Genomic DNA, 20,798 nt, shown 5'->3' with positions numbered 1-20,798 from the left:
GGGTGAGAGGAGCTGGGGGGGGGTGTCAGTCGATGCCTTCGCCCACTTGAGAAGCCCCACAGGCTACGGGGCTCCCTGGGAAGGAGGGGAGCCCCAACAAGGAGTGTGCTAGGTGGTGCGGGCCCCTCCCACCTGTGACCCCCTGACACATACTCCACTGCATTAGAGAAACACAGCCCCAGACTCCCCTGACCCCAACCTCTCTGTCATCGTTGGGAACTACAGCCCAGGCAGGTCCCCAGGGGGCACAGCAGCCTCCCAGCAAGCACCTCTGACACCTTGGAGGTGGCACCCGAAAGTGGCAGGAAGAGACACCTCCATTCCCCATGGACCCCTGGGCTGAACCACCTGGGAGAGATGTGGGGGGGGATCTTCTTACCACCCGGTTTCCCAGTCTCTGCCCCTCCCACAGGGCCTTTTCTCCGCCCCCCCACCTCCACCCCCACCCCCATCCCGCGTCAGACCGGAAGGCGCCTGCATTTGTAGTCCCTACCCGATTGCTCTGGCTCCGCCCCTGGCCTGGAGCCCCATCCCCCAGCTCAGGTGTGAGAGAGCAGGAGCCTCGGAGATCACCGGGCTTGGGTTTATTTCGTCATTCATAAATACAGTGGCTGTGTATCGGTCTGCGGCGCGTCAGGAAGCGCGAGGCGAACAGCAGTCTGCGCCTAATAGGGGATGCAGTTAGCGTGGGAATCACAGTCATTAAAAAAAGGGGCCAGAAAAGCACGGTATTTACAGGACTTGAAGAGAACGGACGACGGAGCAAGCCCCTCTGTCGTTCCTCAGGACCTCGGGCTTGACAAAATCATTTCGGATGGGAAATAGTGGGGGGGGGGGAGGGGGTCCGTGTGTCGTGAGCCCCCCAACCTGGGCCCAGTTCCTATGTCAGTACTCCTGGTGGGTGGGGACCCGGTCGGGGAAACTGCTTCAAAGTGGGGGTGGGGAGGCTGGGAGGGGGCTAAGGCTGCTTGGCAGCACAGGAGCTCCTGGGGGGCTTCCCTCCTACGTCTTGCTCATATCAGGTTGGGGAGACCTGAGAGTCCAGGGAGGAAGCAGGCCACCCCTTCAGGGCCTGTCTGTGCCTCGAGGGCAGCCACCAGCCAGAGGCTAGGTGTCCCTTCCCAGGCTCTGTGCCCCAGGTCTGAGTTACCTTCCCCATGCCTTCCCCCCAGCACCCCTGCCCACACCTCACAGAAGTCAGGGGAAGGGCCCCAGAAAGCAGAACCCCCTCCTCCCTGCAGTATGCATGGAAGAAAAGGACCCCTCAGAACAGTGACCTGGGGCACCTGCATTTCAGCCTTGGCTGGGAGCAGGTGCCTGTCTCCCTCTGTTTGGCAAACACTTCTCTAGGCTGGCTCTGGTGTGGCTCCTGGGATGCAGCAGCCCCCACTTCGGGCACCACTGCAATCCCTGGCCCATCTTCCTACAGTGTGCAAGGCCTGGGGGGCATAGGGTGGAAGGGGCCCAGATGGTCTCTGATGCTGAGGGGTGAGACACTGGCCTGTCCTGGGTCCTGCTGTCCAGGCCTGAGGGCCGCAGCTGGGCCTGGGAGGCTGAGCGGCCACCGCAGGGTCCATCTTGGGAGCAGGGCACTCCAGCCCAGTGTGATGGTGGGAGGTGGCCACAGACTGGGGGGGGGGTCCCTCCCCTGCCCCTTGGGCCTTTCTGGTGCTAGGAGGGGACTTGGTGGAGAGAACAGGGAAGAGGAGGACCTGACTTCTGGGGCTCAGCACCAAGTGGGCAGTGGAGGCAGACACGCCCTCCCCGCCTGGTGGCTTTCCTAAAGCCAGGTTCACAGGTGTCAGCCCAGCCAGGAGGCAGGAAGCCATGCCCCTCCCCGCCTCCCCGCCTGGTGGCTTTCCTAAAGCCAGGTTCACAGGCCTCAGCCCAGCCAGAAGGCAGGAAGCCATGCCCCTCCCCACACCTCCCTGACTGGTGGCTTTCCTAAAGCCAGGTTCACAGGCCTCAGCCCAGCCACGATGGGCTGGGCAGAGAGGGGCCTTCCAGAACAGCAGCTATCTGAAGAGCAAAGGAGCCCCTGGGCCTGCCCTGGCACGTGCGAGGTGGGGCACCCAGGGCTCCTACCACCGCAGGCGCTGGCTGCCGTAGAGGTGGAAAGGGGGTGAGCAGCGGAGCCTGGCGCCCTGCCCCCACAGAGCTGGCAAAAGCTGCTTCGGATGCTCAGGACCATGGGGCTGGGCTCCTGGCTGTAAGCCCGTCTCTGGAACCCGCAGGCTACCGGCCCTACCACCTCTTGGGAAAACACTGAAGCTGGGGGAGGAGAAGGGGATGTCCTTCCAGTCATCCCTCCCTTGGGGCTGGGGTGGGTGGGTCTTGGGGGCAGCACTTCCTGTTCATCTGCCCCAACCGAACCAGAGCAAACCAAACTAGTTGCCATTGAATTGATTCTGACTCCTGGGGACCCTGTGTGTGTCAGAGTAGAACTGTGCTCCATAAGGTTTTCAAGGCTGTGACCTTTTGGAAGCAGATCACCAGACCTTTCTTCCGAGGCACCTCTAGGGGTAGTTCGGACCATCAACCTTTGGGTTAGTCGTCGAATGCTTAACCATTTGTGCCACCCAGGGCTCCTTGCCCATCTGCCCCAGGCACCTAGAAACCCTAGAGCACCCCAAGACGTGCACCTCACCCGGCTGCTCTGAGAGACAGGGCCTCCAGGTGGCACCTCTCCAGGGACAGGCTCCTGGGGGTCTTCTCTGACACTGAGTGGCTGCTGCTGGTGGTCAGGTCTCCCAGCCCCTGGCCATACAGCTCGTGTGAAAACCCCAGGTCCCCCCTCTCTGAAAGAGTCAAAGCATGTTCTCTCTGCAGACCCCAAGTCCACCATCCCAGAGCAGGACAGAGCAGAGGCTTGGATGGGGGTCATTAGAAGAGGGTCTCTGAGGCCAGGAGGATAGTGCGCCTGTGCACATGGACCCAGCCTGCTCCTGCATGCCGCTGCCCCTGGTCAGCAGCCACAGTCCTGCCAAGAAATGCTCGACCTTAGGCCTTCCAGAATGGGCAACTGGCAGGGAGCGCAGGCAGGGACTGGGAGAGACCGATCCAGAGCCTGCTCCACCAGCCTCTCCTGTGCTCTGGTCTCCCTGGTCTGGGGTTCACCAATCATTCCTAGGGAGGAAGACGGGTGGGGCCAGGAGCTTGAAATCAGACCCCAAACTTTTTGAGTCCCAAAGAGCAGAGCCAACCTCCCTGAGTTTCCCTGCTCCAGCCAGCAAGGGCGTGGGGTGGGGGTTAAGGGTCAGCATGGCAGGGTTGGCCATTGCCGAGATGGTGGGGATGTGGAGTGCAGGGCAGGTGGGGAAGAGGGTGGGCAGAGGAGTGTGAGGTCAGGCGCAGCAGAACAGTACTGGAGACCTTGAAAGGCGGTTGGGGGAGGCCCTGCCCCCAAAGCTTAGGGCCCAGCAGAGGGCGGCACAGGAGGAGCCAGACCTGCTTTCTTTTTACAGTACTACTCTCCCCCTCCCCCAGCACCAGGTGGTCCCGGCAGAGAAAGACCACCCTGCCTACCCCGAGGGCCCGACCAGGTCCCCTGGGCCTTGCTTAGGGAGTGTGGGTGCAGGACCGCAGCTGGGAGGAAACGGGGGTTCTTCTTCGAGGATGAGCAGAGGCCACTGAGTGTCCTTCCCCCATTGGCTGGCTCGCCAGCTTCAAGTCCGTGCAGCCTCTTGGCTGTGTTGTGTCTTTTGGATGCAAACCACACTTTTCCCTTTGCTTCAAAACAGCTTAAGCAAGCGAGCGAACAGAGACTAGGAGGATAATGAAACTGTCCCAGCGGCCGGGGCGGGGGTTTTTTAGGATCGGTAGTCCTTTTTGCTGTAGGGTTTATTGCCCAAAATACTATCGATCTCGTGGATAATGGAAGACGACAATTTTGGAAGGACCTGTGTGCAAAGACAAGAGTGGATCAGGATCCCTCCCACAAGACTGGCCTGGCCTGCGGAGGAGGCTGGTGGCATTTTCCTGAATGTTCTGCTGGCCCTAGCCAAGCCTTACCTCATTACATCTGGCCTCCATCTGCAGCAGATGGAGGCCAGGCTGCTTTTGTGTTCCAGAAGGTTTAGGGCAGAGAAGGAGCGCACCCTGGTTTATAATCTCCCCACAAACTCCAGGGTGTTCCAGAACCTCCCAGAAAGGTGGCGGGGGGCATAAAATGCAGATTCCAGGGCCCGTATGCCTGATTTCCACACTCCCAAATTGCTCTTTCCAGTTTTCCCTGACTCACCTGGCAGCAATGCCACCCTTCAAGGACAAAAGTCTGGGATCTGTCTTTGATTCCGTTCTCTCTCACCCTCATATTCAGTTTCCCAATTCTACTGGCCCCACTTTCAAAAGTATCCAGGATCCAACACTTCTCCCATCTCCCAACCACCTATCTTTCCCCTGGGTGACTGCAGTCGCTTCCCTGTTTCTCCTTTGCTCCCCAAAGTCTCTCCTCCACTCAGTCGGAGAGGAAAACAAAAACAAAAAACCAAACCAGTCTCCACTGAGTCCACTCCGACTTATGGAGGCCCCATGTGTGTCAGAGTAGAACTGGGCTCCACGGGGTTTTCAACAGCTGGTTTTTCAGAACTAGATCGCCAAGCATTTCTTCTGAGGTACCTCTGGGTGAACTCGAACCTCCAACCTTTCAGTTAGCAGCCGAATGCACTGACTGTTAGCACCACCCAGGGACTCCAGAGAGAAGGATCCTTTTAAAACTGAAGTGGGATTATGTCCCTCCTCAGGTCACAAATCAGAATAAACACCAAAGTCCTCACAAGGCCCACAGGGCCCGTGCAGGGGGAGTGCGGGGGGAGTCTGTGCCCTTCCTCTGAGCTCACCTTCTCCCTCTCCCCTCTGCTCCAGCCCACGGGCCTCCTTGCTTTCCTTGGCTGTGCTGGGCTCGCTCTCACCTCGGCCTTTGCATCACTCTCCCTGCTGCCTGGAAACTTTTCTTCCTCAAGAATTCCCATGGCTCACTCCCTTTCCTCCTTCAAGCCTTTGTGCAAATGTCACTTTCTCAACAAACCTACCCTGACAAAGCCCCTTAAACTTGGGTCTGTGGCTCCACCTCCCTCCTGTCCCCAGCCCGGCATTCCTGTGTCCCCTTACCTTGCTCTGGTTCTTTTTCTTCTCCCCATAGTGCTTATCAGGTCTAACACATAAAATAATTTACTTATTTCTTACATTTAGTGTTTACTCTCGTTCCCGCTAAAAATGAGCTCGTCAAGAGCAGGGATGGGCTCATGATGTATCCCAGACACCTAGACCAGTGCTTGGCACACGGTAGGTGCTCAGTGAGAGTGGCTGGACAGAGAGGGACAGGGACCCTGAGCCCTGCCCAGCAGGTCCCGCGCTCACCTGTATTGCTCCGATGTTCTCCATCAGCTGGTCTGCACTGGAAGCCCCCAGGAGCACGGAGCTGACCCCCTCATTCCTCAGGCACCAGGCTGGGGGCATCAAGGTTGCAGGTGAGGGGGACACACCTACTGCAGGAGTTGTCTCTGGTTTTGCCCCCTCAAACTCTCCACTACAGAAATCCAGCCTCTTTGTCTGGGGGCCAAGGGTGCCCAGAGTGAGAGCCTGGCAAGCCCAGTGCTCAGCGCCTACACCCTCAGCAGGGCTGGGTAGGGGCTCTGTCCAAGGGGAGGCTGGAGAGGGTGCTGAGCTTTTGGTATTGGGGGATCCCTGGCACTGACTGCCTCCTGGTGGAGAGGTAGCTCAAGTGCTCAGGGACCCCGTCCTCTCCCCATTAATGTGAGAGGCCCATTACCCATAGTTGGCTGATGGAAGGGTGACGAAGGCACTTGGGGACCCCCCATCTCCCCAGGGACACAAGCTCCAACCTTACACCCAGGGCCCTGTTACCCATGGCTGGCTGATGGAGGGGTGGCCCAGGCCCTCAGGGACCTCTACCATCTCCACAGGGACCCTGGCCCCAACCTTATACACGGCTGATGCAGGGATGGCTTAGGTACTTGGGGACTCTCCACTATCTCCCCAGGGACACTGGCCCTGACCTTGTATCCAAGGCCCATATCTATGGCTAGCTGGGGGACATTGTTTAGGACCCCCACCTTCTCCCGTCTGACCCCAGCCTGTTACCTATGGCCAGCTGAGGGAGGGTGCAGCCCAGGCGCTCAGCAATGGCCTGCAGCTCCTTCAGCTTGGCCTGTTGGCGCCGGCCCTCCTCACTCAGAATCTTGTCCTTCAGCCACTGGTAGCCCTGAGGGGGTGGAGCCCACAGGCGAGGAAAGGTTACCTGGACCTCTATATGCATTTTCCTTTCAGATCCTTCTTCCCAAACAGCATCTCTCACCCCACTCGAAGCCAGGGCAGCATCCCTCCCCCTCCCCCCAGGCCTAACCTTACCTGTGGGCCAGACCCAGGTGGTAGAAAGAATGGGGGACCTGCTGCACTCTGAAGCCTATGGTCTGTGAGGGCCTGGGGCTGGACCTCAGCTGGGACAAGGCGGTGGACAAGGCAGTGGAGGCGCTGACTTCCCTTCTCCTCAGAAGCTGGGGCCGTGGGAGGTGTGCTGCCACCTTTGGCTCAGGGAATTGGCCTGGGCTGGGGGTTTCAGGAACCCTCCCCCAGAATCCAGTCCTCCCAAGGGGTTTCCTGACCTTTCTGTGGGTTGGGGAGGGGGGTGTGGGCAAGCCAGGCCATCTTGACCTTGAACCTGGGGACAGGGTTCCAGTGCCGAGTCTAACCGGGCCTAAGCAGGCCCTACTCTGCTTGTCTTTCATCCTTCAAAACCTGTAGTCTGGGGACCCTCCTAGTCCCCATTCCAGAGGTGCGTGTGGGGGAGGTCTTGTCCCAGGAGGTCACCTCTAAGTGGCCGTGCAGCCTTCAGCACTGAACTCAACTCCAGAGCCCTTGGTGATGGTATAGAGAGTGGGGGGGGGGGGTGCATGGAAGAGGGGGCATCCCCAATGGCACATGGACCTAGCTCAGGCTGTGAATGTTGGCCCACAGAGGGGAACCAAGGCAGGTAAGGGTAAGGGGCCTCCTCACCCGGGGCATGTCCCACAGGGCAGGTGGCCCTTCTAGACCTGGGGTCAGGCAAGAAGGTGCTCCATGCTTCCATCATATGGGACCTGAGCCCGGCCGCTGTAGCCCAGGGAAGCCCTGCCTAGCACCCAGCCCACCTCCCAAAGACCTCACCTAAGTGCCAGCCCTGCCTGTTCCTACCCCACCCTGGATCCACTCCCTCACCTTCAAGGAGGCTCTTGAGTAGGGTGGGATGCCACTGTCGTACTTTCCAGAAACGATGCCACAGGCCAGAGGGGACCAGGTCATGGCACCTACTCCTAGGAGGGAAAGCAGGCAAGGTCAAGCCTGGGCCCTCTTCCCGGCCTAGCAGTGAGGGTCCTGGGGATAGCCTGGGCCTGGGGCCCCTGTTGCAGGGAGAGGGGATTCCAGGGGCACACCTATCTTGTGGAACAGCTCCGGCAGCTGTACCTCCACCTTCTCACGCTGGAACATGTGGTACTCAGCCTGCTCACAGATGGGCGGGATCAGGTTGAACTGCCGGGCCACCGAGTAGGCCTCCTGTAGGGGCAAAAAGCCACATGATCATCCTGCTGGTCAGCCAGCTGGTCAGTGACCTGGGGCTGGCCTGGGGGGATGGGAGGGAGTAGGTGGGATGGCTGGGGGCAGCAGAAGGCACAAAGGCATTTCCAGGAAATAGCTGGCCCAGCTGCCCCTATCCCTTGCCCCGGCCCCAAAGTGCTCACAGCCTCCCTGGGACAAAGGGGTGGGTTGTGGGACCCCAAGGCTGGAAGAGATTAGGGGAAAGTACAGTGTAGTAGTGAGACCTGGGTTCTGGCACTTACTGGCCCAGTGGCCTCAGGCAAGGGGCTTAGCCCTCCATGCCTCAGGTTCTCCATCTGTCATGTGGGCCAAACAACCCAATAGTGTTCACAGCCCTCACAACAAACAGGGCCTGGCCCATGGTGGGTTCTCGAAACCTGCAGGTTCTGCTGTTACTGTTTTGACCCTGACTGTTACCCTAGGGCCCTGGGCTGGGATGCCAGCAGTGGCAGAAAACACGAGGTCAGGAGGGAGAGGGCCAGCATCAGCCCATTTCCAGGACTTGTAGCTCAAGGCTCCTGGGGGAAGCCCTGCACAATGTCCTGAGATGCCCTATCTATCCCCTCTAGTCTGAGACTCAGTGTTCCCATCTGTAAAATGGAGAGAAGGATACTGACAGCGGGCGAGCTCATGTGTATGACTGCAGAGCTCTGTGCTGGCTGGGGCAGCCTCAGGAAAATGCCAGACACTCATTAATTCCACAAAGGTCAAAGGCTGAGGAATTTCAGGGCTTTTATAGTTGCATTTAACTTGAAATGAAAAGCCTGTTTAATTTCTTTGGTGAAGCAGAAAGCTGGGCTCACTAGAGGAGAAACCCCCTCTTCCCAGGGACAACTTGCTCTGGGAGTTCTGGGATGTGGGGTCAGCCTTCTCCGTGCCCACCCCCTCCCCCGCCCCCAAGGATGGACAGCAGCTTCTCCTCTTCCGATCTCTTCCCTCCACACCTCCTCCCTCAGGCGCCTGCCCCTGAGAAGAACAGGGGCGGGGGGCGGGGGAGGAAGTGGGGAGGACACCCTGCTGACCCTTCCCAGCAAAGCCCAGAAATAGCAAGAAATGCCTGCCGTGCTCAGCCTCTGCTGCCTCCCATGGAGGGAAATGACTATTTAGTGGGATATTTTCCTGGAAATTGAGTGAGGTGGAAACATCAGGGATTATGGGATGGAAGACCAAGGTCCTAACAGTGGGTCATGCTTCACGTCAGCACAGTCTCTGAGCTGCACAGTAACCTTTGGCATATAACCATGTTACTTAACCTCCCTGTGCCTCAATTTCCACATCTGAAAAATGGGACGACAGCTGCATTCACCTCATCGGGATTAAGTGGGAGTTAGTCTGCACAAAGCCCTCACCTCTCACAGCACCTGGAGCACCCAGAGCACACTGAGGGACTAACACTGGTATCACCACTGAGTGCCTGCTATGCTCCAGCACCTCTGCTCTGTTGGATAATCTTTGAAACAACCCCATGGTGTGTGTGTGTAGGGTGTGGGGGTGGGTTAGTGTTCCTAGCAGTCTCGTTCTGCAGGTGGGGAAACTGAGGGGATCATCCAAGGCCACACAGTGCGGGGATCCAAGTGGAGGCTGCTGTGACTGCAAAGCCTGCGGCTATAACGCCCCCGCCCCAATGCTCTCCCTCCCCTTGGTACCAGTTATGAGATAGCTGTGAGCAAAAGCACTTCACCTGTGATGTTAGGCCAGGAGCCTGTGCCCCAGAACCACCTGTCCCAGAACCACCCTGTCCCGAGCGGTCACTGTACCATGATCTCCATGGAGCTCCAACGTGACGTGCCCCAGTACATGGCCATCCCCTGGTTGATGACGTGGGTCATGGCGCGCACGGTCTCTGTCACGAAAGAAGGGGAGATCGCAGGTGGGAGGGGGCCGGGCAGGAGGGGCCCAGCCTGGGGACAGTCTGCACGCTACAGGCGGGCACCAGGAAGGGAGAGGTTGCAATTACATCTTGCAAGCAGTGTACGCCCTGGCTCCCAAGTTGGGTGTGTGTGTGTATGGGTGGGGGAGCTCTCCAGGATGGAAGAAAGGAGCCAACAGCAAACCAAGAAGCTGGTCTTGAGAACAGTTTCCCCAAATCATTTCAGGCTGTATGCAATCTTGGAAAAATGAGTTATGGATGGATGGACTGTGACTTTTCTAGAGCAGATTAGAGGAGCGAGGGGAAGGTGAGATCAAAGAATGTGATTCTAGACTCTCAATGCCCCCATTGAGAATCTCTGGTCTGGGGAAGAAATCAGGGGCCACGATCATTTGGGAAGAACTTAATAAATATATTAAGTTACAATCAGATTGACCAAATGCATCAGGAAGTAAACACATTTTTTGTCTGTTTCTACTCTCTGAATTCTCAATGGAATCCAGAGAACGGAACAGAGTGGTCACAGTGGCATCTGAAGGGGGACACAGGGCAGGGTGTGGGCCCCAGGTGCTCTCAGGGGGTGGAGGCTGCAGGGTGGAGCCCCAGTCATGTCTAGGAGGGCCAGCTCCTGGCTGGGAAACCAGAGCAGACCGGGAAAGCCACGCTCTGCCCACACCCAGGTTCTCAAACGAGCCCGGCGCAAGGCCAGATTCGCTCCCTTACAGGGGATGGCGGTGGCTTCTGTTCCCAGGGTGGAGGGTTCTGGGTACTTCTCCTGAGAAGAGCCAAGTTATGGAGTGGGGCGACCTGAACACTGAACAGCAGAGGGTCCCAGGTCCTAAAGACTCCGTCACTGAAACGCCACACCATCCTTTTAAATGAGAGAGGAGGGACCCCCTCCCAATTACACAATAGATTCATCCTAGTATTCAAAAAAGTTTTTGAGAAACAAAAACATGCCAATGGTAGCTCCCCCCCTCAGCTGTTTTTGCCTTGTGGGGATGTTGTGGTCTTTTAAACAGAACTTGGCCTCGAAGTTTGGCATTTCAAACGTTTCTCAGCTGTGCGGGGTGTGGGGCCACCCCATAGAATGTCTCACAGGTACAATACAGTGCTTGCAAGGGTGGCTGCCAAGTGCAGTGTGGAAAGTAAAGTTGGAGGACAAGTGTTTCTAAAAACAAAGGAATAACATTGGTCCTTTAAAAATCCCCATCTCTCCCCACGTGACTTGCTCCTGATCTGCCGCGGAGATGGGCTGAGGTCTCTGAAAATGGGGGTGGGGGGCGAGAGGAGAAGAAAGAAGGAAGGAAGGAGAATGCTGGGTTTGTTCTGGGCACCTTCCCTTCTCTGTTTTGGGGTGTGTCTTCCCACTCATCCTGGGTCTCCAGGAGTTCCTCTGGCCAAGGCCCACATTTTCAAGTGGTTACTAGGATATAGGTATGTCAATGCACTTTGTAAAATTATAAGGTGCTACATTCTTACTACTATTGGAGTCCCTGGGTAGTGTGCAAACAGTTTACGCACCGGATTGCTAACAGAAATGTTGGAGGGTCGAGTCTACCCAAAGGCACCTCAGAAGAAAGGCCTGGCAATCTACTTCTGAAAAACCTGCCATCTAAAACCATATGGAACACAGTTCTGCTCTGGCGCACATGAGGTCACTATTGAGTTGGAACAGCCTGCATGACAACTGTTTTCTTTTTTATTTTTGGTATACTATTATTATTATTAGCAGCAGCAGTAGTTGTTGTTAGTAGCCCACTAACAACAAAAAGTGGCCAAGGTCCACTTTTTCTGTGGGCCCTGCCCTAGGGAGGAGCCAAGGGCATCCCAAGGTTGCTGGGCTTCTTGGGAGGTGGTCTCAGGAGGCTCACCCAAGACCTCCCAAAATCACCCCTCGGCTCCCACACCTGCAGGCCAAGCCCTGCCCTCTCCTTCCTTCCAAGTCAGGGACGGGGCTCCCGGGAATCCCAGGGAGGAACGCTGGGAGGGAAGGCTGGCCCTCCCTGGGACCACCACCAGGCTGCCTGCCCTCCCTGCTGATGCCGCTAGACTTGAGGGAGGATAACAGTGCCTAGGAGAGGTCTAGGAGAACCTGGAGGGCCCCCGGGAGACTTCTGGCCACATCCAAACTCTGCACCTGCTCCTGCGTGGCTGCCCTTGTTCAGTTTTTTAGAAACACTCTTGGGGCACCTGTGACCATGCAGGGGACTTCCCAGTTCCTTTCAGCCAAGGCAGTACGTCCACATGCCAGCGAGTGGGCAGCCAGGAAAGCCCGTCCACCAGCCTCACTCCCTCGCTCTCACCGCTTTCTCTGATTACAGGGACCCGAGGAGTCACCCTGCACGATGCACTGAGATGCCCTTCCCATGCAGGGTGGGGACAGAGCCAGCCGGGAGCCTGGAAGGGCAAGGCCACCGGGGCAGCGGCCTACACTCAACCCCCAACTGCTCGGGGGTGGGGGCAGGGGTGTCGGGTGCCAAGGGTCCCAGGCATCAGCAGGCTGGACACAGTGCCTACTCACGGGAGCCTGGGTTCTCTGCACATGTGCCCAGGGTGATGTCAGTGGCCCCAGAAATGGACAATGGGGGCAATTGTCCTTCACCTCAATATTTAATGCTATTGAACAGAAGCAGGAGGACCAAATCATTCCAGCTGCTGCCAAATGCTGCGGCCTCTCCTGCTGCATTACAAATGATACACGGAGGGGGTCAGGAGGCGGTGCCAGGTGCCCAGCTGGCCAGCATGCACCCTTCCATCAGTGGAACACACCACATTCCCAGGGAGACCAGATCCCTGTGCCAGGAGGATGCCTGCCCTTGGTATGGGGTCCTGGGGGCCCTGGAGTTTAGGAGGGCAGAGGGGCCAAGTTCAGCCAGAGCCTGCCCCTGTGTCGCAGAGTTTGGCCAGCTCACGTATGCATGCACTCTTAAGGAGAAAAAATGATTCCATTTTGATGGAGCGGTCTGGTTGCATGGCAAGGGCTGAGCAGGTGGCCCAGCCTGAGGAGGGGACATGAGTGGCCACACAGGCGCTGTGCCCACTGAGGAGCCAGTGTGCTGTGGATGGGGGTGGGGGGAGCTCACAAAACATGAATATGGAAAAGGCACGATGTGTTGGGGCCTGCCTGTTCTGGGGTCCCCCACGTGTTCCCCCCTTGTGGGGTCCTGATCTGCCCTGGCCCTCCCCCTGGTGCTCTCTATGCCCAAAGTTTCTGGCGCTGATCACGGCATCCCCAAATCAAGAGGCCCGGCGGACAGGCCGGCCACCCGCGAGGTTAGCTACCCGAGAGGTCATTGGCAATGCAAGCAGGCTCAGGGTGACGACATGCACAGAAAGGAAACAAGGAATGAAATGACCGCATGGACCGGGTGGGGGAGACACGGATGCCAGCACGCTTTGCTTTTCCTTTCACTTGCAAGATGTCCTCATGGGGCCCTTTTATCTCCCTTATGCATTTTATGGAGAAGTTTGTCATCGGGGGACAGAGAGTTGTGTAAATAAACACACTGTCTCATAAAATGCAGCTCGGACACGGGAGTCAATAGTCGGGCTGTGGGCACTGTGTACCTTCTATGATGAATGTCCTGGACTTGGAGGAACTAAATGGGTCCCCTGGTGATAAAAGAAAGATTTAAAGAGACCAGAGTTTATAGCTGTGGGAGCGTGGGATGACAAAGGGCACGGGGAGGGAGGCACAAATCACTTCTCACAGAATATTCTTTTTGTTACCGAAAAAAAAAAAAAAATGCACACACATACACACACACACGCAGGTATATAGATAAAAAAAAAAATGAAGAAAAAAATAACTTCAACACAACTTAATTTTCCAAGTCCCTGGAGCAGCAAAGCACAAATGAGAAAATGCCGGTAGCTGGAAGTTGGGGGAGATGGTAGGGGCCAAGGATGCAGGAGTCAAAAGAATATGTAAATGCCAAAAAAAATCAAAACCACTTTTCAAAGCGCAGAACATTGTTTTCTCTTCTAAGTAATAATTTACCCCCTAGAGCAAAGAACCCCTGGAACCTCCCAGCGAATGTGATTGAAAGGATGCAACAGTGGCAAAGAGGCATCCCATTTTGACTTCTCGTTGTTATTTTGACCTCAGTTAGCTACAAATTATTAACAGCTGAGAGGAGAGACCATTCCACACAGTTCTGAACACAGGAGGGAGAATGGAGCACCCCAGGGGCAGGTCAGGTGTGCACCCAGAGTGAGGACAAGGATGTCCACTTGGCCTGGGGGTGCCAGGGTGCACACAGTGGGGTACTTAGAGGCTTGCTCAGGCCCTCGCTTGCCTCCTCCCACCACCCAGCCCGGCCTCTCTTCTTGCCGGCCTGGGCACCTGATTTTAAGACTCATGCCCAGCGGTGCCTGCACTGGCGGGCACCAGAGCCTCAGGCCCAGAACCTTCCGTCAGCCCAGCTCCATCCTACAGCGACTGTGCCAGGCCCTGGAGCTTCCCGAGAGCACCTACCTTCCATGGGTGTGTTGGGGTCTGGGCGGTTGGCAAACACCACGTCCACATACTCCAGCTGCAGCCGCTCCAGGGAGGCTTTCAGACCTGGGGAGGGAGGTGTGTGTGTGCGTGGGGGTATCACCACCACTAAACATCTGGGATGCACCAGCACCCGCTGCAGGGAGCCATGTAGGAGAGGAGAGAGGCCAGGCACTTAGGAGCTGTCTGGATGTGAAATGCCACAACCAGAGTGGGTGCACTGCAGGGGCCCTGAGCCAAGGGCTGTGGTGGGGCACATGGCAGAGAGGGCTCTGGGCAGGGCCCTGAGAACAGCAGCCTGTACTCCACAGGCAGGCAGGAAACTCCCCCAGCAACCAGGTCACAGTCCCCTCCAACTTACTGCTAGCAGGTCCACAATGCTCCCCCCTTTCCAAATGAACAAAGGGAAAGAAACAAAGCTGGAAACGCAACAAGTGGGCCTGAGTTTAAGAGTCGTTTCAGAGTCGTGCAGCCCTGGATGGTGGTGCGATAGTGGGTGATGCTTATATCTCTGGAGAGAGGGCCATGCCCAGGACAGAAACCTTCCAGCCACCCTCTCCTCAGAAATGGTCACCCACAGAGTCCAAACGGGGTGGGAGTCATGCCCCTTCTGAAGAATTGTGGGGGAGGGGGGTGACCACAGGCCAGAAATCCGTGACTGGGTGAAGTGGGATGCCCCAAGAATGCACACCCTCCCATGGGGCATCTTCTTGGCTCCCCAGTGGCCCACGTTGTAACGGGGAGAGCTACGTTATCACAGATGGAGTGAGCGCTACCTCTGTCATCTCTCCTGTAAAGACCAGCAATGTCCAAGATGGACAAATCATGAACTAGTGTTTAGGCAGACAGAAACAGCTCAGAACAAACCTCTGATAGTTACAAGTGACGGATCTGGGGGACATGAAAGGGGCAGGGGCAGGACAGCAAGCCCTCCTAATTATGTGATTTTTTTTTTTTTAAATGGAGTAATTAGCTTGATAAAAATGAAAATCAATAGAAAAGGCACAAAGATGACTGAAATATAGAAGTGCCATATTCCAGCCGGTCTCTCTCTCGATGCTCCTGAGTGCAGAGCCCTGCGCTCTGTGCCAGAGAAGCCCTGGGGGTTCTTGCTATCCCCATTTTACAGATGCTTCGACAGAGGCTTGGGGAAGTGATGTCCCTTGCTCAAGGTCACTCAGCCAGCCTGGTCGAGCCTGGATTCACACCAGGCCTGTCTGTGTCCAGACTCACTGGAGACAACTGCCCTGTGGAGGGTGACACAGGCCCTGCCCACCGCGTTCCTGCCCCTCCCATAATACTCTCGCCCCACCCATCCCACTCCTACCCTTGCACATCACACCCCCACCCCTCCCTCATTCCAGGAATAGTCCTGCCCCAGGGAAGGAGAGGGTGGGCCTGGGTATCAGGTACATCCAGGGCTTGGCTCCTTCCACTATGTAACTGGAGCCCCTGGGTGGCTCAAACGATTAAGCATTTGACTACTGGCGGAAAGGTTGGCGGTTCAAACCCACCCAGAGGCACCTCAAAAGACAGGCCTGGCAATCTACTTCTAAAAGGCCATGGCCTCGAAAACCCTATGGAGTGAGCAGTTCTACTCTGCACAGATGGGGTCTCCATGAGTCAGAATGACTGGAGGGCAACTAACAACAACAACAAAGCTGTGTAACTGGGGCCCACTCTAACACACCCACGGGCAGTGTAACTGGGGCCCACTCTGACACACCCATGGGCAGTGTAACTGGGGCCCACTCTGACACACCCACAGGCAGGTCCCCAGGGCTCAGGAGGCCACGTGCTGCCAGCTCCTCCTCACCTTCAATGATGTGTTTCCTGGACAGGCCTCGCTCTGTCTCCGCCCTGAAAAACAGGCCATTTTCAAAATGTGTATGATGAAATGTTAGGCAAACAGGGGGTCAGCACCTGGTACATGCAGCCGATCCCACTTTGGGGTACACAGGTGGGTGCCTGGCAGGAAGGTGGGCCCTGCTGCCAGCCTGTCCAAAGGTAAAATGGGGCAGAGTGGGGTGACGACTTTTGGTTTTCAATTTGACCCTTTGCTTGGCTTGCATTTTTTTAAAAAATAAGAATGAATTATATGTATAATTTCTAAAAAAGAGTAGATGTCCTCTGAACTCAGCTCTGTCCAGGCCCGGAGTGAAGCCAGAGCCAGACCCCACAGCCTGGCAGGGGAATCTGGAGTGGTTTGAACAGCTACCCCGCTGTTCTGTGTTTTCCAGAATTTTTATAATCTTATCTTTGTAATCAGAAATAAGTAAAAGTAAAAATTGAACAATGTTAGAGTAAAAGACAAAACCCAAACTAAAGCTGCTTTCCTGGACTTGAGGCAGCATCTGCAGTGCACGCAGCAGCGAGAATCCCCCTCCTTAACAGGGCTGCCAATGCCAGCCCCCTCCGCTGTTGTCAGGCACCTGTTCTTCTGGAGGCTCCCAGTCATCTCCCTTCCACCACCCTCAGGTATCAGGGGTCTCGGCAGAAACGGGTGCGGCTCCCACCCCTTCCCGCCACCTGCTGGCCCCGTGCTGCACCTACTTTCCACCCCAGAAGATTTTGGTGGTGATGACAAGGCTGGATCGTCTGTAGAACAGAAGAGAAGGGGGGATGTTACTGGGTCAGGCCCCTCTGAGGTCTGCATTCACAGATCATTCTCATGCAGGGCTCCCAGAAACCCTTCTGTTGGGGGCTGGGGGTGGGGAGGTGTGTGGGGCTCCCCATGGAGCAAGGACAGAGGGCAGGAGGCCCTGAGGGAATACAAGGCCACCTGGGTTTGTCAGGGGACAAGGAAGGAAGGGATTCAGGTAAAGAGGGCGGAGCAGGGAGCAAAGACCCGAGAAGGTCAAGTTCAGGGTTGGTGGACAGACAGAGGGGCTCAGTGGGGATCTGGCAGGAACTGAAGAAGCAGGGGCCCAAGCCAGCTGGGTCTTACCTACAGGCCATAATGGGTATTTAAGAAGTCTTGGTGTGAGACGGCCTCGTGGGGAGAGGGCTGGTAGGGGCAGGGCATGGGGGTGAGGAGAGCTGGGTGATGTTGCCGGGATTTGGGGTTTGGGGGACAGAGGCTGAGAAATCCGAGGAAGGGGGTGAATTTCGTTTGTCTGTCTTTAAATCCTCTGGAGGCAAATGCTGACAATGGTGACTTCGTCCTCAGGGTGTGTGTGGAGATGATGATGCAGCTGAGATTTCACAGGGACTCAGGGTCAGCCAGCCCCTCCAGGCCACATCTGACATGACCTCCTCCCAACAGAGGATGTTACTGGGGTAACAATGGCCTCTCTGACCTCTCCTGTGGAAGGCGTGACTTCATGTTTATCTCTCTTCGAAGTCACCTAAGACATACTCAGCACGTTTGCTAATATGAGCAATGTCCTTTAATTACAGAGAGCAGAGGAATTTATTTTGGGATCAATTACAGCCAAGAGGCAATGGCTTGGGTGGGGCAGGAGAGGGCAAGCCACTGGGGCTCGGAGGCTGCCTGGCCACTGGGGGCTGGGCCTCTAAAGGGCACCTGAGAGGGCAGGGAGGCGGGAGAGCCCGGCTTTGCAATTACTGTGGATATTCCTGAAAATAAAGGCTCATGGACCACAGGGCTTGTCTGCACTTGAGTTAGGCTGTGGCTGCGGGCTCAGAGGTGATGCTCAGCCCGGATGGGAGTGAGCTGCGTCTACCCCGAGGGTCGTCAGATGAATGGGGCTCCTGCCCTGCTGCCTGTGGGCTCACTGCCTCTCCGTGGGCCAGCCCTGAGGGACCTGGCCAGAGGCCATGGTGATGACAAGGCCCGCCTTGGTCTGAGTGCTCTACAGACCCGAGGCCAGTTAATAACCCCCAGACAGCCCTGCCAGGGAGGTCTGACCGTCCTCGCTCACAGAAGAGGACTGGAGGTCTCGAGAGGTGGAGACACTCATTCACGTACATCCAGGGAAGGTCCACCGGCTCCAAGCTGCTCTTGGACCCCTACCCTTCCTGGCATCCATGTTTCTCTGATCCTAAGCCCTCCAGCTGAAGAGGGGGAAGGGGTTCCCCCAGGTCCTCGGCAACGGCACAGCTTTGTCTCATGGGCTGTTCTGGAAGTTATTACTCTGTTCCGCCTCCCCCACCCCCGGACCCTCATGCTGTGGACCCATGGGGATGAGCTGGGACAAGGGCAGAGGGGCACAAGTTAGGGAGGGATGGACTGCTGGTTCAGGCAACACAGTCAGTGTCACATGACCTCTCCCAAGCAAAGTGGCCTCCTCATCTTGGAGAACTGAAATGTAAACCCCACTTGGTGACTCAGCGCACAGGGAGAGAAGGGGGGCTTCCCCACTCACCATGTCCCTGGCACCCTCGCTCTCTGTGGAGGCTACCCAGCAGCATGCATGCCCACTTCCCCTGGAGGAAGCCCTGGGCTACCTCCATTCTAGAACATTCTCCCCTTCCCAAGAAAAATTCTGGAATTTCCAGGCCTCAGCAAGATGGGTTGGCTGCATAGGAGGCTGATGGGTTAATAAACAGGAAAGAGCTACCCCCTAAACTTCCATTCTTCCCACAGCAAAGTAACTACAGCTAACACCCACCCCTCCCCAGTCTTCTGGAAGCTCTTCCCTGTGTGTGACCATAGCGACCGACCCGCACAGTAATTACCTCCAGCCCTTCTTCTTAATAATGTTTCCTAAGACCACTTCAGCCCTGCAGAACAAAAGAGACACAGGGATTTCATCAACATTAAGAAAATCAAACCCAGCTCCACCATGACAATCGGCCACTCGGTCCCCCTCTGTGAAAATGCCGCTGGGCAGAGAGCAGCTGTGAAGAATCCACCCTGGTTCCAGCAGCAAATTCCGGAGAGAGGAGAGGCGGCAGGCTAGCTGGAGCCCAGGCTGAGAGCCTGCGTGCCATTGTCCCTACTAAGGTGGCTGTGGGCATGTGTCCCCTGCAGGCACCGGTCTGAGCAGCCTTGGCTCCAGGGCTAGCAGAGAAGGCAGGGCAGCTGCAGGAACCGAAGTCTTGCTGGGAAAGGCCAGTGACCATTTCCCTGGCTGGCTGGAATTCACTGGGGGAAATGCTTGGCAGTCCGTTATGGGTGAAATTTCCAGACAAGTATATCTTTTAAAAGGTAAATTATTCATCAAGTGGCACCTTCTGTTTTCAGAGACAATCAACACCTATTCAGGGCCAGGGGCTGAATTTCCAGCAGAACATGTGTGTGTGTGTATGTGTGTGTGTGTGCATCTGCATACATGCATGCGTGTATGTGTGCATGTGCATCCTGCCTGTTACTTGCTTTTGCACAATAGGCAGACAGATACCACGCCAACCACTGTCTGCTCTGCTTGGCGTCACTCCGGGTCCCCAGCCAAACTTGGGCCACCAGGGGTCACAGGCAGGCTGTGCCAGCCTCACTTGCCACTGCAGAGCTGGGTTAACTTTTAAAAACTTCGTGCTCAAAGCAAAATGTTTCTGAGCAAAAACAATAGACGGAGAATGATCCATAACCAGACCACATTCCGATGATAACAGTGCCTGAATCATCCACTCAAAAATAATGGGCTCTCATTTGCAAGCTGTTTCGCATACATTCGGCACACTCCTGATGGATGGGCAAGATGCAAAGAAAATCCATCAGCCCTGGCCTCTCCTTTTTGTTTGTCGGTCCTGATTTGTGGACCAAGGACCAGGAAAGGAGGAAGAGAAGAATCTAGCAGTACCCCTGGAGCTACAGAAGCATAGACTTGGAGTTGGCCAAAACCTGCTGCTCATGCCTGTGAACTTGTGTAGCTGGGCGCAGAAATCCTGCCACCTTTGGGAAATGCCCCAAATTAGGGTCAGGAGAAGAAACACGGCCCCAGGAACACACACGCTGGCCACTCTGGATGGCAACAGGGACAGCTGCTGGCCGTCCCTATCTGAGTGGCTTTTCTTGCCTGGTCCCCATTGCACTGTGACCAGCTTCCTGCTAGGGTGGCTGCTGGTGCTGATGCATTAATGGGGTACACCGCGAAGCAGCTGCAGTGGCCGGTGGAGGAGTGGAGCGGCAGGATGAGGGCAGCAACCCCAAGAAGCTGCTCCCCATGTCCTTGGCTTCCTGAGAGGTCACAAGGGTGCCCAGGGCCCTGTGTATCCAGTTAATCAGGGGGATTTGAAGACATGGACACAGAGCAGAATGCAGCTGCCGGGATGGGGCTGGGCTATCTGGAGCTGGAGGAAGAGGTTTCCTGGAGCTGTCCCTGCTCTAGTGGGCAGCAGAACCAAGGCAGGAGCAGGGCCTGGAAGAGGCTGGGGTGCTCGGGCTGTGGGCTGCCTGGGGTACTCAGGCTGTGGGCTGCCTGGGGTGCTTGGGCTGTGGGCTGCCTCTGGGTGGCCTCTGCACTGGACTTTCAGACCTGTGACCCTTCAGCTTCGCCCATGTGTCTGTCTGGAAAGCATTCCACTTTGATGGGAAGCTGCTGCCTGTTGGAGGGGTTGGAGGGGCTGTGGCATCAGAAGGGCAGAGAGCTGCTGATGTGGGCTAGAAGAGATTTGGGAGCCTAACACAGGCCCCAGGGCTGTCCACTCCCCAGACCTCAGTCAGGCGTTGAGCAGAGGCTCCGCTGGGTCCCTGATGCCCTGGGCTCTGGGCCCCTGCAGGTTGGGCAGGTGCTGGCCCTGCGGCCATGGTGCAGCAGGCCAGGGCTGCAGCCAACCCAGCTGCCAGGAACTTGGCTCAGCCCAGGCCAGAGGGGGCCCAAGGGATGGTGAGCAGAGAGCCAAAAATGATTTCACAAACAAAAGCTGACTTTTGGAAACCCGAGGCAGGAGAGTGGATAATGTGATTACAGCCAGTCTTGAAAATCGAAG

General features: G+C 56.4%; 1 protein-coding gene across 6 annotated transcripts in view; it reads right to left on the bottom strand.

Moving 5' to 3' along the window:
• Positions 1-3,354: 3,354 nt before the first annotated feature.
• KCNAB2 (potassium voltage-gated channel subfamily A regulatory beta subunit 2) overlaps positions 3,355-20,798 on the bottom strand; it is a 106,709-nt gene continuing 89,265 nt past the window's right edge. For all 6 annotated transcript variants that reach the window (XM_023739366.1, XM_023739365.1, XM_004385104.3 and 3 more), the window contains 10 exons: positions 18,606-18,650; positions 16,518-16,562; positions 15,781-15,824; positions 13,944-14,030; positions 9,351-9,436; positions 7,431-7,551; positions 7,216-7,310; positions 6,103-6,223; positions 5,359-5,447; positions 3,355-3,899 (listed from right to left, as the gene is read on the bottom strand). In XM_023739366.1, the coding sequence (XP_023595134.1) occupies positions 3,810-3,899; positions 5,359-5,447; positions 6,103-6,223; positions 7,216-7,310; positions 7,431-7,551; positions 9,351-9,436; positions 13,944-14,030; positions 15,781-15,824; positions 16,518-16,562; positions 18,606-18,650 (823 nt within the window). In that variant the 3' untranslated portion in view covers positions 3,355-3,809. The remainder of the gene's footprint in view (positions 3,900-5,358; positions 5,448-6,102; positions 6,224-7,215; positions 7,311-7,430; positions 7,552-9,350; positions 9,437-13,943; positions 14,031-15,780; positions 15,825-16,517; positions 16,563-18,605; positions 18,651-20,798) is intronic.

Source organism: Trichechus manatus, unplaced genomic scaffold (assembly GCF_000243295.1).
Source record: "Trichechus manatus latirostris isolate Lorelei unplaced genomic scaffold, TriManLat1.0 scaffold00133, whole genome shotgun sequence".
Lineage (NCBI taxonomy): Eukaryota > Metazoa > Chordata > Mammalia > Sirenia > Trichechidae > Trichechus > Trichechus manatus.
This window is presented reverse-complemented; position numbering and strand designations above follow the sequence as displayed.